Genomic DNA, 17173 nt, shown 5'->3' on the forward strand with positions numbered 1-17173 from the left:
TGTGTGTGTGTGTGTGTGTGTGTGTGTGTGTTTACCTGGTGTAGAGGGTCTCTCTAACAGATTGAGATGATGGTGAATGAAGGCCTGACTATCATGAACAGTCTCCATATCAATGTCTTCATCCTCCATAGTGTTGAACTACAACAGAGCAGAACTACATTGTGAACTCTTGTAAACAAACATGACAGATTTAACAGATCATTTTCAGAGCCTCTCTAGAAAGCAAAGATGTTTCTTAAGAGAACATTACAGATGTCAGTAAAAGAGTTTGTCAGTTCTCAGCCTAAATAAAACTCAGGCTTGAGAGGAGTAGTGCTCAGTAAAGAACAGTCCAAGCAAATGAGATGGAAGGAGTTGAGAAGAAAAAACAGTCATGGCAGAGCTCTATCTTACCCTGATTTTGTAGCGCGCTGCTCTTCCATCGTCCTCCTGTTGCTGCAATACCTGTCCTGGCTCCGGAGGAGACCCCAGTGGGGTCTCAGCTTTCCTCTTCAGGCCTTGAGGGGGCTGGCCCACCCCACACACCCCAAGTGAAATAGGATCTGGCTCTTCGTCCACCTGACAGATACAAAAAAAACAACAACAAAAAAAACTTTACTATAGTATTTTGTTGTTGTTTTTGTTATAGTAATGTAACATGAACAATGTGTTTGCAGCAAATTCAGATGGTGTATACAAATCCATTGAATGTACTTAATTTTGCACAGAATAACAGAATACTTAACATGATTTCATTTATATTTTTGAGGTACTATAGTTAACAAGGGTACTGGTTAGGCTAATAGAAGTTTAATCAACACTCACACAGATTTCATCATGAAAAACAGCCACAGTGCTACTCTTTCTGGTAATTCTGGGTGATGCAATGAGAATGAGAAACAGCCAAATACTGTTGGCAGCATTATCCTGTAGTGCCCATAATTACACAGATCTAACCTAAGACAACACAACTTTTATGGAAGCAGTTTCTATGTGTACAATGTAGTACTACTAAATCAAAGGACCACCAAGCAGCTCGCTGCTTACATCACCATTGACATAAAAACCAATGAAACCTGACACATTACTCTGACACCATGACTCATTTTACTAAATTGCTGTTGCTGGATACGGTAAAGGTCCTCCAAAGCAAACCACTACTATATATTCTGATCTTGCTCAATATTAAGTTCAGAAGGTTCAAAAAGTTTTACAAAAAGTTCTCCAGGTTTAAATTGGAGGTTTCCTTACCTGTAAGGAGAGATATGTTGTTTCTTTTTCGTTATTTCTAAAGTCAAATAAATCATGTAATATTCTGGTTCTAGTATTTTTTATACAATGTAGTCTGTCTTCACTTAATGTTTTTGCTGCCTGAAACTAAATAATTTGCTATTCTGATAATGAAATAGCTCCACTACACTTACAGTTGTGTAGCTCATGCCCACACCATGGATGCCTATACTGGCAGGGGTGTCCATGACAGCACTGACACCCAGCTCAGGCTTGATGGTGGGGTTGAGGACAGCCTTCTTCTCCTTCAGGTTGAGCACCAGGCCTAGTTCTGGCAGTGGCAAGCACGAGGGCCGAGTTAGACCAAACAGCGTGTAGTAGAGATTCACAGCGTCGCAGCGAAGCCGCCAGTCATTGGAGGTACCTGGAAAAAGGAAGGGCAAGGTGGACCAACAGTGTGGGGTGACAAGAATAATCACAGTGTAATAACACATAGTTTGCCATTTTATCACTGTACTAGGGCTGGACCCGAATATCTGGATATCCGAATATTCAGTCATTGTGGTGGTATCTGGATAGCAATTTTGATATCCGAATATTTGCCTGATTACCTTATCAATAAGTAGAGTATTGGCTGAATTGCCTTGAGCATGTGAATAGATTATTTCTTCAAAATTGGGTGAAGCAATCCTTAATAGAAGCCTGTAACCCTTCTCTATCTCCACGCAAAGACTAAGGAGTGGCTAATCTGCAAAATGTGGTGTGTTGGCCCCTTTCTTTAGGCAGGGTGCGCAGAACACACCGTCCATGCACTCCATCGTCACTGACCCACAGCATGGAAGGGCTTGGATGGTCTGCATTGTCACAGCAGGCTGCCATAGTGTAGACAAGACTGCTTTGGCATAAAACATATGTCTTCTTCTTCTTCTTTTTATAGCTTCCATTTTTTCTTGGTTGTTAGGTTAGTGAGCCCACACCAGCATGCTCTCTACAGAAGAACCATGAGGTACATGGCTCTTCCTGAAGCTTGTATGGCTACTTTGTGGGGGTGGAGAACGTGGTCAGTCATCATGCAGATTTCGTCCCACAATCTAGTATCTGGTTTTGGTGTCATGTCCTTTTCTACCTCAACTTGGTAAGGCAGCAGCATACAAAAGGTGTTGAGGGTTCTTGCTGACAGCGCCTTTTAGCACTTGTCAGTGAGGCTAGAATGGAAGTGTTCTATCTTTTGGGGGAGGGACAGAGCTGCAGAAGATAGGGAGGTCCTCATGGGAAGGTTGGTATTTACCAGTGGCTTTGACAAGTGGCATCTGGCTGATGCCTTGAGCCCCTATCCCCTTACAATCCAACAGGGACCCTCTCATGACAGGGTGTTTCCTGCCGTAAGGCTTAACTTTCCATGTCCCTGGTATCTCATCGAGCAATTCTGGAAGGACAGGCAACAGCTGATTTGCAATTTTCTTTCCCCTTGGTAGTTTTTTTCCATCAAACCAAGATTTTGCAAACTTCGCTTGAACAGCGGGCCATGGGATACTGAGCTAAGACAGCACAGGGTGACTCCCTCCCTCTGTAGAGACAGGCTTTGCATCAATGTGGGTGCTAGCGAGGAAGCTGGATTCTTCCTCGTCATTGTCCAACAACAGGAGCTCTGAGTCAGCCAGTGTTCCTCTGTCGTCATTACATCACTCACATTTGGCATGGGCAGCAACGAAACTTTCAGATCTGTCTTTAGCGACAGGAAAATGGAAGCCAGGAGCTGGAAGTCTACCTCTTCCCAGCTCAGTACAGATGTAGTGGCCAAACACTCGGACATTTCCAGTTCACCTTGCGGCACAGCTGCTTTACATCAGCTCTTTGCATCAGCTGGTCTCCTCCTGACAGGCTGGCCTGGTGCGCTATACAACGTTGAAGTAGCTTCAGAGGAAAAGCAGCAGAATGGACACAGCCATGGGTGGAAGTTAAGTGTTTTCTAAGCCCAAACACTCCACACACATGGGGTGGGTGTCCCAGCCACACGACATTTCAGGTTTTTCCTGACATCACTAGGATTGTTAGCCATAGCCATGGTTAACTAATGGGCTACAGACACTGGTATGACTATGGATAAACTTAACACCTTATTTTACTTGGCGTCCAAGGGTAAAAAGCAATGCAAATGTTCTTAAGGTATTAATACCTGTAATTACTACTTGTTGTGAGGGGTCACTAATGTTACCTATTGGGAGGTACACTTTACCAAAGGTATAAGCTAACACCGCCTTGTTAGGTTGGGTGAGAAGTACTGCTACTCAGCGCCAAAAGTAACTGCGTAAGGGTTGTGACAGACTTGTGCAGCCCCATTTTCAACAAGCTGCTGTGAGAAGCAAGGAGTTTTGAATGACAGCTGATACTATGTAAGTCTTTTATCACAGGAGGAGGGTCCCCAGCTCTCCTGACACAGATGTCATCTATGACATCCAAACTGGGGCTGGCATGATGGAATTTGCACTTTCGATTAGGTGACACAGGAGGCAAACCCGCAGTGATACAGAAACGAATGCTACGAATATTATGCTCAGAAATCTACATACATACATGCGTAATGAACATGACTCTATTGGGATTTCAATGTTTTTGTTTAACTGTTTTTCTTTGGAAATTAACAAAAAACTGCAGTTGAAAGAAATCATTGAAAGCTCAACATAGTGTTTGTAAAGTTCAGACCATTACTGTAACTTCTAAATGCTCACTACTTGCATCACTTTTTGCAAGATCAGCACTAAAGACCTTGGAGTAAAGACTGCCAAATAAAAGGTGCACCATATTATCACTTTTCGTCTTTCTTTATAACTGCAGGCTTTTCATCCCATGTTTAAGTGCAGCCATTAAGAAAAGCTATCAGCACTTTAGCCTTCTGACACAGTTGCTGCACATGCTACTTTTTCTAGGAGTTAATCTTGAGCTGCATGCTCTTCAACTACACATCATATTTGGACTTCCCACAGAGACAATACCAGCACAACTAAACACAAGATAATCAACTCTCAGTGACATGAGAGCGAAATGTATCATTATATGAGCCATTTGAGAAGTTATACTGCTGCATGAAACACCAAATCTTGCTAAAGCTGACAATCCAAAAGCCAGGTGCCTAACATGGGGGGTGGTTTGTGGCTTTCAAAGGTGGTTGAAATAAATGAATAACAGCAGCAAAAAGTCCTCTAAGTTTGTGTTCTTACAGCACTGACCTTCAGCCAGTGAAACACCATCCTGTGTGAATGTGTGTGTTTAACACATGGGGGGCTATTGGATATGGGGGGAGGGGAATAAAACAACCAACACATTTTCATTACATAGTATTTAAGGTGACCACATTCTGTTCGCTATGTATTTAAACTGGCAGCACAGTCCAGCAGCCACCCACGCTAACCTGACCAACAAATAGAAGTTCACTGGAAATAATGATCAATCAATATTTTTGTCCATTCTTCATGCTTGTAAGTCAATAAAATAAATAACATGTTGCAATAAGATCCCACTGGTCTTCAGGAATATGGAACTGTGAACATATACTTGTATTTGGCTTTTGGGGTGGTGTGTATTTGGTTTGGCAGACTAAAGCTTTATGGCCTGGCTAGCAGGCTGAAAGACACATAGGACCCCCTGGAAGAGAAAGAAATAATGAAACCTGAGGACACAATAGAAGGCAGAACCTTGTGTGTGTATATGGAGGCAATGTACCAAGACGTAGGCCTTAACCTTTTAGGTTATAACCGAAGAAATACAACCAAATAGTAATTAATGAAAGAGACAAGGAGCCTATTTCATCTGAGACAGTCTCAGGCAGTAGACGGACTGCGATCACTGCCATGAGGACATTCAACTGTTCCTGGTACTGACATTATTTGGTTCCTGTTGTACCTAACAAGAGTATGTGTTGTCTGAGAATCACACCAGCAACAATACATATAAAGAACAGAAGATTCAACAGCAATTCCACTAAATGACCTTGATTTACCAAAGCATGTCCCAAAGGATTTCTACAATAGCCCTGATTCTAAGAGACATATATGTGGATGGTAACACTGAGGCATTTTGGACAAAAGCAGTTATATTATCTCCAGGATAAAGTAGCAGTGTTCTGTAAGAAAAAAAAACTATTTGACGTCCACCACTAAGCATTTAGTTCTATGGAATTAAATAGCTACAAAGCATTAGAAAATTCACATTGATGAGAAAACCACTCACTCATAAACTAATTAACAAAATACTAATAAATAATTTTGATAAATAATTATTCATTACACTTAAGGACTTGCTGCTATATCACTGTAAATTGTATATATTTGTGTTTCCTACTGCTGGTTGAAAAAAAAAACAAAAAAACTTCCAAGTTACCAGATGCCACCTGTGCAGAAAGATATGAGGTGATTTCCACAAAAACAGCTTTTTAAAGTGGCAGTAACTATAAAATGCAGATAAAGGCAAAAGTCTGTATGGGTTGTGCTGAAACTGATACAGATTGCGAGAACGTGACAAGGTAGTTCATTTAGACATGAAGCTAAATCATTCATATGCTGTCAGATTGATGTAAAGGAATGCATGTCTGAAAGGGGGTATAGAAAGACAGCTAACTATACAGTTCACGACATAGAAAACAGCAAACTACACACCTAACGACAGACAACTACACAGGTAAAACCAGAGAAAGAAGTCAACTACACAACTAAAGTCGGCTCTCTTTGTTTGAGTATAGCTAGCTGATGAGACAGTTGCACAAGGCCTTAGGTAAAACTACAGGTATGTTTTGTCATTTAACCTAACTAGTCAGCTGGAATTAAACATATATGAAACATGTCATTTTTAATGAACTCACATGTTGGTTGCTCAGTAAAGGCAGCAGTTAAATCAGTTCATGCTCGAGAAGAAAAAGAGCTAAATTCCACCTGAAGATAGACAGCTTCGATGTGCAAACTCTTGTGACTATTTTGGTGATTAGGTGGTTCAACGTCCTTTAAATCAAATAGAAAAGTACTATGAACCTTCGCTGTGTAACCATAAACTGTAGTTTACTCAGTTTGCTTTAATAATCCTTAAGATTGTTCTATAACTTGATTCAAGTGAACTTGTGGCAACCTGCATACAATAGATTCAAAGATGCAAGCGACTCTGTAGACCTCTATGACAGAACCTCGGTGAGGCTAAATCAGGCCAATGGTATAGAGTCATTTGTAAAGTTTTTAGTGATCTCAGGAGCACAGTGGCCTCAACAAGTCTGAAACCACCTAGACTCTTGCTTAAGTAGGGCTATGTGAATATGACCAAACTGATAATGACAGTGATATTTTGATCAATAGGATCATCATTGACTGATTTTAGTGACAAAATATTTTTATTGCACTTTCACATTTAAACAGAGCACTGCTTTCACATCATGGTTGGGGATTTAGTGAGGTGATGGTAGTGACATTGTTCTTTTTGGAATTCATGCATTAAGTGTACTGCAGTTTGTGGTGCATTGTCATGTGATTCAACAAGACAACTGCAAGACAGATACAAGTCTCATGACCTCTTTGCATATAATTTGATTTTGCCTGACAATACCGGTCATAAGTTTAAAAACAAGTTCTTCTTGTTCTGCTCCAGACATTTGATTTTCATTTTGCGCTCTGTTCTATATTACTCCTCTACTTCCACAGGCTGCTGTTGCAGGGGTAGTTGCACAACAGCATGACAGTTTCCCAAAAGTGAAGCCAAAAAATTGCAATCAGTCCCCAGTGGCCAGCTGTTAGTACAGCAAGCGCTTAATTTGACATACAGTGGCGTTTTCTCTGAGCAGAGCATGCACTTTAAATGTCAGTATTGTAGTCGGTCATGTTCATTTATTTGCAGGAAGCCAAAATCATGATCTGAATTTGATTAATTGTGCAGCCCAATCCTAGAATTATTTGTCTGGTCAAACTGAGTAACTGAGTGAGCAAGGTGACCAAGAGCCCAACAGTGTTTTGGCCTCAAAACTGTAGACACTCTCGCTCAATGTCTGAATACCTTTGTAAATTGAAGCTTCACGTTTTTAATGAAATTCTGAACACCATAAAGTGTGCAAAAGGTGCAACGTGTTCTAAGTACTTTGTAACGCATATGTATTATATTGACTTTGTTCTAAATATTCACAGCATTGGGACTGACAGAATCCTCGACAAAAACACAAAAACTCTTCATGTCCAATAGAGACTGTAAATAACAAACAACTAATGAGACATTGTTTAAACAAACTAGTTCAGATGGATGTGGGTTTTCACAGAAAGGATTTTTTTGGTAAAAATCTGTCCTTAAAATGAAAAAGTTATTTACAACCTTTCCACATGTATTACTGTTTGCTGTCCTGCCAGAACACCTGTAGGGCATGTTCTGTTAACTTCAAAAGCCACACTAGCAGAGACACAGCACACGTGGCTCTAAATTCACACGGAGTGTGTAGCAACGTGTAGGTAAGCAAGTGGAGCTGGAAGTAAGCCAAGACCTCATTTATTCCAAACAATTCCACATAAAACAAAGGGAGAATACAGGTAAGAGGAAAGAAAGCAGAGAAGCAGTCAAATCTCAAATGTTGGACAACCTCAAGTGGCAAAAACCAAAAGCTACTTCACTTTGGCTCCACATCATGTGGAAACATAATAAAGAATTATGTTTTATCTTTTCTGTCTCTCAGAACAGTGACAAGTGGAATCTGGAAACCAGCTGACAGATACACACCACAAGGGTTGCATTACCAATGTGAAAACAATCGTTTAAGGCTGAACCAAGTCCTTCCCCGTGATTCCTTTAAAGTTGATGCCGAAGTATTTGAAATTTTTTCTGGAGGATTATAGTGAATCATCAAACAGTGTCAGAGAGTTGATGAACAGCAGATTGGTTTAGTCTGACAGAAGTCTGTCCTTTGAAACACTGAAAGATGGGATGAGATTATAGATAACAGGTGATTAAAGATCAATAGCAATATAATGGGCATGTTTTAGTACTACTTTGTGCTCTTCTCGAGTTACTGAATAACACATGGACTAGAATACATACACTCTAAATAAGCAGCACAACATAAATAAGGTACTTGAAAACTTGATTCACAAGATGCTCTGACAACTATATGCTCTAATAAAGTGTTGTTCTTTTCTCTGTCAGTGGAAAACAAGAACCCTGTTGGATTCTTGTTCACTTTCCTGACCAAAGCCATCCTGCCTAGTTTCTGAGTGTGGGTTAAAGCCAGTTCAAAAAGAAGCCCTGGTGCCTCCAAACTTCCATGTCAGCGACAGAGCCAACTGTGCGGCTGGCAACTTTAAAATTAACTTTAAATCAAATCCATAACACAACAAAATCTGGAAAGGGTCTTAATACTTTCTGAAGCCACTCTGGTATTTGAAAACATTCAGAAAGTACCACTTGGTTTTGAAATATCTCCATAGTGTTTTGAGGCCAGAGGAGTACTGGTAGAATAAAAGTAGCTGCTGTCATGCAAGTTGTGTGCGTTTAAGCTTTTCAGTGATATGGAGAATAGACACTGCTGGCTTTGATAGAAAAGAAACAATCAAATCTTATAATGACATAGTTAAAACATAATAAGACCTCTTCAAGGTTTCTTTTACAAGAGGACGCTTTGCAGCTCAAACGAGTTTACTGGAACTTTGTCCCAAAGGAAACCAAAGACAACATGTTCAAAAAGAATGTTCTCTTGGTTCCGCTACATGCATTGTGTGTTAGCTGTGAAAGCAGTTCTTGCAAGGAAAACTGAACATTCATTAACTGAATTCCCATCAGTGTAATTCGCCGCACTTGTGGCTGGATAAGCCTATTTGTGGTTAGATCCTGCGTCATGAGAGTAAAAGTAAAAGCGAAGCTGTGATTTGTTTTTGATGAACAAAAGCCAAAGTGCCTCCATTGTATCAAATGACTAATGGCAGTACCGTCACCAATGAGAAATAGCCTGAGTGTTAACAAAATGTCTTGGTAGGTAATGGCTCATGAGGTACTGCAACTACTTCTGTGGCGAGTGACTAACATAATGGAATTTGACATGTTTGTTCAGGAAAATAGCAAGATGAAAGCTGCAATGAAGCGCTACATTTGTTTTTGATGCCACAGTTGCACAGCTTTGTACCATATCCCTAGTACACTGTCAGCTGCACTGGATCAAAAGAGACATGCAGGACTTCTAAATGGTTCAATCATATCCAGTCACAGGCTCCACAAAAAAAACACGCCTGATCCACAACACATTCAGTACTACAGCCTGTTGAAGATTTAGCAGTCTGTTACAAGTAATCGGTTCTCGTAGCTGGTTCCAGTTTGGATCCAAGTCCCAGTTGGCAAAACACCTGGATTAATTAATCTGTGATGCTAAATAATCCCTTAAAGAACCTTTTATCTTTCCTGGTTATTTCTTATTAACAAAGACCAGTGATGGAAAAATGCAGTTAACATTAGCTGTTCTAATTTCTTGCCATGGCTTTCTCCAGTAAAATAACCATCATCACCAATAGTGGATGAAATCAACGGCAGTGAATACATGTAAAAAAAAAAAAAAAAAAACACACAAACTTTTGTATGTTGGTTAATGTGCACTCCCCAAGCTGCTGACTGAACTCTGTCACAAATTGTAAGTGAAAAAACACATCATCTGTAACGTCACCCTACATCCACCAGTGAACTGTGTTTCTGTAGTTCAAAAGAAAAGACACTCTTCCAGACTGAATGATCCGCTGATCATAGCACATACTACACACTAAATCAGCATTTAGAGACCATTAAGCGTAAAGTAGTAAATTAGGGCTTCCATTATAGGGAGCTGTAAAACTCAGTGTGTTCCAGCTGCTTCTGTGTGCCACCACACTGTGTCAACATTTCAGATATTCTGCTGCTCAGCTCATTTTTAGGTTAGAACTGCAGGTTGTCAACATTACTTGAAATAGTTTCATTAATATTAATGCTGACTACTTTAGTAGCAGTCACTAAAAACTACAGTACCTGTGGCTCCTTGCCCAACAACAACTCATCATAGTTGTAAAATGAATCCTTACCTTGTAGTTATGTACAGTATAACTTGAGTTACTTGCAAATGATGAAAGACCAGCTTGACAAATGAATAGTAAGAATCCACTAGGAATTTTAAATGATTTTGATCTGATAAGGAAATTCAGATTGATAAAATCCCATCCAACTGCTACCCCAGTTTAAGCAATCATTTCTGCACATTTTGTAAGTTCTGAAGGCATCAAGAAGATGTAAACAGGATTAACCTGCGCACACATGTGTGTGTGTGTGTGTGTGTGTGTGTGTGTGTGTGTGTGTGTGTGTGTGTGTCTTACCTGAGTTCATAAGCTTCCATAGCTGGTCAACCAGAGCTTCATTACACAGAGCGGAGTCTGTTGTCTTGGTAAAGGGTGGATTCTTACAAAGCATACCGAGGATCCTATGTCTAATTGGACAAAAAAACAAATAAACAATGAAATTCTACATATGGACTGTTGTGCAATTAGTCAACAATTGCTGCCGACGAAGCAGCAAACTCTGGGGCTGAAAAAATAGGCTAACCCAGTAGTGTCAAAAGCTGCAGTGCCTAAAGAGGACACCGGAGCGTGGCTCCAAAAGTTAGTCATTCCCCACTGATCCTGATGTTCAAAGCAGGATTAAACATGTTTACAGGAAACAACACAAAAAATGGTTTTGACCTCTATAGCTAATTTATTTATTATGGCTTAAAATTATGCATAATTAAGGATGTAGGTGCTCTGAGTGCCAAGTGGGTGGTATCCAAAGATAGTTCAATTCAATTCAATTCTATCTTAATCATATTGCCCCAATTGACAACATATGTCATCTCATAGCACTTTACATAGTATGGTGAAGACCTTACACATTTTAAACAGAGAACAGAGAACCCAACAATCCAAAGTTTCCTTTGGATTCCCTGTGAGCAAGCAATCTGCGATGGTGGGAAGGTTAATTTCCCAGCAAGCTGAACCTTTACTCCATGTCATTCCTCTGTTCTCATTCCCCATGGCTCCTGTCTGTATTAAGCTACATTTGCCTAAATTCACAATTGCCCATTATGGGCTCTTCAGCCGCTGTGGCTGTCAATGACAATTTATAAGATAATAAAGTCCTTACAACATTATTCCGTGGTTACATGAGTACTCAGTATTAATTGGTGGAGATCTTGCACTTCTTCGATGCTATTGTGTAAACAAAATTAGACACATAACACCTTTCTAAGTAATGAACTCCACATCTGTGGAAGTTCCTGCTACAACAGGTATCTTGAGGACCCCATGTTGCCATGATGAAGTACATACTGGCTCACAAGGTGAAAACAATACCGTCATGCTGTCGTGGCTGGTAAAAAAAAAAGAAAAAAAGAAAAAAAAAAAAGCTTTTTTTCCCAACATGATCTACTACTGCACCAGTCTCCTTTGTAGACTATAGATGTGTCAGCAGACAGCCTCATACAAAATACATTATAACTAACAAGACAAATATACGGGCTGCAAGGTGGCGCAGTTGGTGAGCACTGTTGCCTCGCATCAAGAAGGTCACCAGTTCGCATCCTGGTGGGGGCACCGGGATCTTTCCAAAAACATGTTGAGGTTAATTGGTGATTCTAAATTGTCTGTAGGTGTGAATGGGATTGTGCTTGGTTGTCTGTCTCTAAGTGCAGCCCTGTGATAGACTGGTGACCTGGTCCAGGGTGTCCCCTGCCTTCGCCCTAAGTCAGCTGAGATAGGCTCCAGCCCCCCGCGACCCTAGTGAGGATTAAGCGGTGTATAGATAATGGATGAATGGGAGACAAAAATATTAAGGACTGCTGCAAATGCAATTTAAGGCATTTTAACAACATTTAAGGCTTTTTTTTCTGGAAACTAAACTGCTATTTAAGATACTTTTGGTGCCGACTCAAGAAAACATGATGAAACGCAATTTTGTGACAAACTCTTAAAAGTATTTATAGTATAGTCTATTTACTTTAAAAAGTTTGATAAGCATTTTACTGATGGTGTGAGAAACTGTTGTGTTTATTCCACATAGGGCTAAATTATCCCTGTCATGATGTACAAAAGCTGTTATTAGACAAATACCAATTTTTTTTTATTTTTATCACCACACTGCTGTTTCATGTAATCATATAATGTATAACAGAAGTGACAACATATTTTGGAAGACAAGATCTAATGACAAGCAAAACAAAAAAGTATGAGGTAAGAATTCTGTCGTTAAAGTGAGAAGGACTGTGATGTGCAGCCTGAATGTGTGCTGCGAGAATGCGTATAGTGTGTGTGTGCTATCTAAAAATCTGTGCTAGTTGTGAGCTGACCTGACATAGTGAGTTGGGTCATTCTGGACCAGGTTGAGCAGCCACTGTAGCTCTGTTGAACTCCTTTCAACTGCAGGACAAAGAGAGAACAATCACAACAAACCTAAATACAAGGACACATCTCTATGGAAACCTACATACATGCGGAAGATAGGTGGCTTGACTAGCCTCTAAGATAAGCGCTGACTGAGATGCATAAGAGCTAGTAATGCTGGTCTCAGTTATCTGTGAGGTGGATCAATGACTTTTATGAGAAAAACAGAAACACAGCTAGCATACTTGTTTTAAATGTCATACCTCTAGTGTAGTCCACCAGAGCTTCCAGTGCCGCAGTCCGAACATCTACAAAGTGTCCATACTCAGCGTAGGACTTAAAAAGTGACGGGTCACTGGGAATATGACCATTCCTTTGAAGCTGACGAATTGCTCTCAAACAACTGGAGAAAGGGAGGATTGAGGACAGTAAACATGACATTTATTATGAGCTGTGTGAGATTAGTTCGGGAAAATCACCAACAGAAAGGCTGGGAATGTTTGCTATACTAAAATTGGCCTGAATCAGCATTTTTTTCAATTCATCGGTGACACATAACCAATACAATCGTCTTTTCCTACGATTTAATCTGGAATTATCACAAGCGCCATTGGTTTGCTGCTTTCTACATGTTAAATGCTTAGCAGTGGTTCATGAGTCTGTATGCTACACTGTATTATAGCTGTTACATTTAGCTTCTATTCTTGAAAATGTTATGCATAACTAAATATTACACAACTACTTCGGCTTTCTTAGATGTGTATTTTGCACAAGTACTGATCCAAACTTTGCATTCTGCACGAATGCTTTTTTTGTTGACAGAATCCAAACCAAAAACACACATTTCTTCAAAGAATTAGTGGCTGGTTGTGGTTAAAGATAAGGTCACAATGTTCCTATCAGGTTTAAACTAGTTTTTTTTACACCGTTTTACAACAATAAGAAGCAATATACACAATGTTTTTTTATTTAACAAACTATTCTGTTGTGTAAACTGAGCTGAAGAGCTGTCAAGAGAAACACACTGTGAGACATCCGTTTAAAATCCATTAATATAAACAGGTCACCACACTCCACTCTGTACCTGACAGTGATGGTGTTTCTAAAGCTCGGCAGCAGTTTCTCCATGTTTAGGAATCGTGTGATCTCCTCCAAAATGAGACGGACATCAGCGTTTAAATTATCCACTGTCCGGACCTCATTGTTGATGCTGATGGCTGGGGTCAGAGAATTAGTCAGTGCTTCGATCAGTTCTGCGCGGTAGTAGTTATCTGAAAACTGGACATAGACAAGCGGACGAAAGGGAAAGATTTTATGAATTGTACCTAAGATAAAAAAGATGTATTGCATCAGATTTGGCTATTTTCCATCAGTAGGTCCTGGGCAAGTACACAAAACACTACTAGAACATATCAGGAGTTCAAAAGGCTATGAAATGCTACATTGGACATACTTAGATCATCCTACACAACCCTATACTGTTACTATGTTACATATCAAGCTTAAGCCTGTGAATGTCTTTACTTTGTTTTTCCTGTTGTCGTTGTACTTGATGAGGTCCAGGATAAAGTTGAGGACATCTTTGGGACAGAGGTTTTGCACATCTCTGAGCAACGCCATGGCAACCGGCATCGTCTGACATGAGAGACAAAGACAAGACAGCCATCATAATATATAGCTACAAAAAGATGGAAAGCAGAATTTGCTGGCATAATCTCCCAACGTGCTTGAGTGTCCTATGTGGCCTAACTGATAAAAGGAATTGTGCGGCTGATGGCAACATTTAGGAATTTTTAGAACAGGGCTAATGTTGCTGGGTTTTTTTAAGCTAATTTCAGTTAATAAACATATTTACAAGAGTCAAGGCACAGTGATATAAACGCATGCATGACCCTCTACAAGTCAGTGTAAGAAAAGAAGGGACTGTGTTGATTTGTTTATTTTATGTACCTTTTGCAGGAAGTAGCTCTGGAAGTTGATGAAGTTGTTGGTTTTGACGATGTTGGGGCAGCTCTTACAGCAGAACATTCTGGTGAACAGCGATTTCATAGCTGGTGGACCCTGCCATGCGCTCACCATGGCGTTGGCTATCTGCGAGGATCATGTGATCACAGAAAAACACAATTAAACAGTCAGTTACTTTATTTCAGATCTGTTCAAGTTTTACCATTGTGGAGGACTGTATCTGTTAGCTGTGCTCCATCTGCTGTCATCGCAGTCAAATAATAACAGTGGACAACATGAAACATTCAAGATTACTGCAAACCACAAGGAATGAAAAATGTAAGCTGAAGTATAAGCTGTGCTCATGAGTTATAGCAGGCATTGGAGAAACACTGTATATCTAACAAATGACAAGTCGAGAGTGTTGTAACTTTTATAACAATGCCCTTTCTGTCCATTACACTTTTTGTGGTGAGAACTGAGCTACAAAGTAAACAGTAAATGTACACATGAGCAGTACATGAGTTTCCACAGGTATGAAGACCAGTGGCTCCAGTGGTCTTTGAGCTCCAACAGGATATTGGGGAATTTATGTTAATGTGGTAATATAGGGCTAAGGGTCACTGACACAGGATGTTGTCATTTGGTTAGATAAATAAAGGGGGGCATGCACACCGGAATGTTTTTGTATGTGTGTGTGTGGTTGTGTTCACGAACACATCTGACTTTTTTCTGTGTCAGTGTTTTGAACATATGTATGTATTTGTCAGTTCTTGTATGTGCCCCAGCCTAATCCTTCTTCATCCCACATCTTCTACTAATAACATGCAACTAAAATCCATCCCAACCAATCATAATGCAGCCAAGTCCATCACAGGATTAAAGTCTACCATACTTCACTCTTTGTGGTCAGCTGGAGTGTGGAAGTCTGCGAGTACGTGTGTTTATGTGCATGTCAGAGTGAGTGTTTGAGCTTGCATGTCAATCTGTCTGTGTGTGTGCGTGTGTGGTGTATACCAAAGGCGATTATGATGGAGTCTGTTGGGGGTTCTGTGGCCATACACAGCAACCTAATGAAAGTGAAGTGCTGCCATTTCAACCTCCACTCAGTTTATCATGTTGTGAAAATATTGTTTCAGGTGGAACCTGAAAGGCGGAAATCCAGTGGGGGAAAAGTTGGAAGAGACCATATCCAGAGAATAGAGAATTTCCTGTAGCCACAGAATAGGATTATTCAGTCAACTCAGTGTATGTGCAGTAAGAGTTAAATTGGTGGGTGGCCTTGCTCGCTGGGAACTTATATGTTGTTCTCCAACTGTAGCCTGTTTGACAGCATTGTTAAAACTAAATATTTGGTTAAAATTCCTTTTTTTTAAAATTTTTTTACTAACATACTAATTTTGTTTTTTTTTTTTTTCCTTTTTTTTAAAATTTTTTTACTAACATACTAAGTTCACTAACATACAAAGGGCTAAAATTATGCAATAAATATGTGTTTCTTTCCTCTACTAATCTCTTTGTGCTCTGCTTTCAATCATTGCCACTGAAAATGAATACATTCCAGAACAATTTAAAACGTTAATGGTTAAAACCAAACTAATTATTGTATTATTATTATTTATTGTATTATTAATTATTGTACCCTCTTAAAGATAAAGTTAGTCTTAACAAACAGAGCAAAACTAGGTCTTGTGAATCTGGGATCACAAGCATAAAATTGCCCAAGTTCAGGAACTTACAGTGTTAATTCATAAAATAGTTTTAGTGGAAATAAGGCTAACTTATGCTAAAGTGAAAGTTGCCGTGTGACCAGTGTTTTGCTTATGGTTCAGTGTCAGTACACTCATTATCATTACAAGAGGAGCTGAGAGAAGTTTACATTCCAAGACCAAAACAGCAGACCATGTTGAAATGTTGGATATTTATACTGAAAGACTGCAGAAGAAGGTGTTTGGTGTGATCCCTGAACAGACCAGGAGGATGGTGGTCAGATGAGGGAAAATGCATTCACCTTTTGACCATCGGCTCCAACATCACTGTAGTCTGACATTACTCTATCAGAACTCATACGTCCAGTGGACGTTCTGGAATGCCTTACCAACCACCATATCCTAGGCAGGCAGGTTAGGTGAGGAATCCCATATCCAATCACAGTTGTGGCTCAATATCATGAAAAGGACAATGTGTGACATTTGTCCTTGACATAGAAATTGTGGCAAACAAGCCAAGCTGTAGCCCAGATGATTTGTTTTGTAAAAGTTATTATTCCAAACCATTACATTTCAGGATTGCTGAATTAAACACAAACACAATGACACATACCTTCGCCAAACAGAAACAGGCCTGCATGCGGACTTTGTAGAAACACTGCTCCTGCTCTAGGATGTCAGTCAGAGCCCGTCTGGAAGCAGGAGTTGGGAATTTTTCCAGCGCTGAGATGGCCTCCTCCTATCAAAATCACATAATTATATTCATTGTTTTGTAATGTCGCCATGTCCTAACCCATAACACAGCTGTTTTAGCCACTCAGTAGTAATGCAAGGCTACCAATTGTTGGAAATGCAGTGAAAGTTACAGGAACACTAAAGCTGCTTCAGATACAAATTCTACCTATGCCTGTGTGCAAGATGTGTAGAAAACTCGAA

General features: G+C 39.9%; 1 protein-coding gene across 1 annotated transcript in view; it reads right to left on the minus strand.

Annotated features, from left to right (window-relative positions):
* The window catches only part of taf2 (TAF2 RNA polymerase II, TATA box binding protein (TBP)-associated factor), a 34168-nt gene that overhangs the window by 4326 nt on the left and 12669 nt on the right, over positions 1-17173 (minus strand). Inside the window, exons 17-26 of the mRNA XM_008300764.1 lie at positions 16851-16976; positions 14535-14675; positions 14109-14219; positions 13669-13862; positions 12848-12987; positions 12551-12620; positions 10548-10657; positions 1404-1633; positions 394-558; positions 36-138 (exon numbers count right to left, since the gene is read on the minus strand). Coding sequence (XP_008298986.1) covers positions 36-138; positions 394-558; positions 1404-1633; positions 10548-10657; positions 12551-12620; positions 12848-12987; positions 13669-13862; positions 14109-14219; positions 14535-14675; positions 16851-16976 — 1390 coding nt within the window. The remainder of the gene's footprint in view (positions 1-35; positions 139-393; positions 559-1403; positions 1634-10547; positions 10658-12550; positions 12621-12847; positions 12988-13668; positions 13863-14108; positions 14220-14534; positions 14676-16850; positions 16977-17173) is intronic.

The sequence above is a fragment of the Stegastes partitus genome, unplaced genomic scaffold (assembly GCF_000690725.1).
Source record: "Stegastes partitus isolate 25-593 unplaced genomic scaffold, Stegastes_partitus-1.0.2 Scaffold1585, whole genome shotgun sequence".
Lineage (NCBI taxonomy): Eukaryota > Metazoa > Chordata > Actinopteri > Pomacentridae > Stegastes > Stegastes partitus.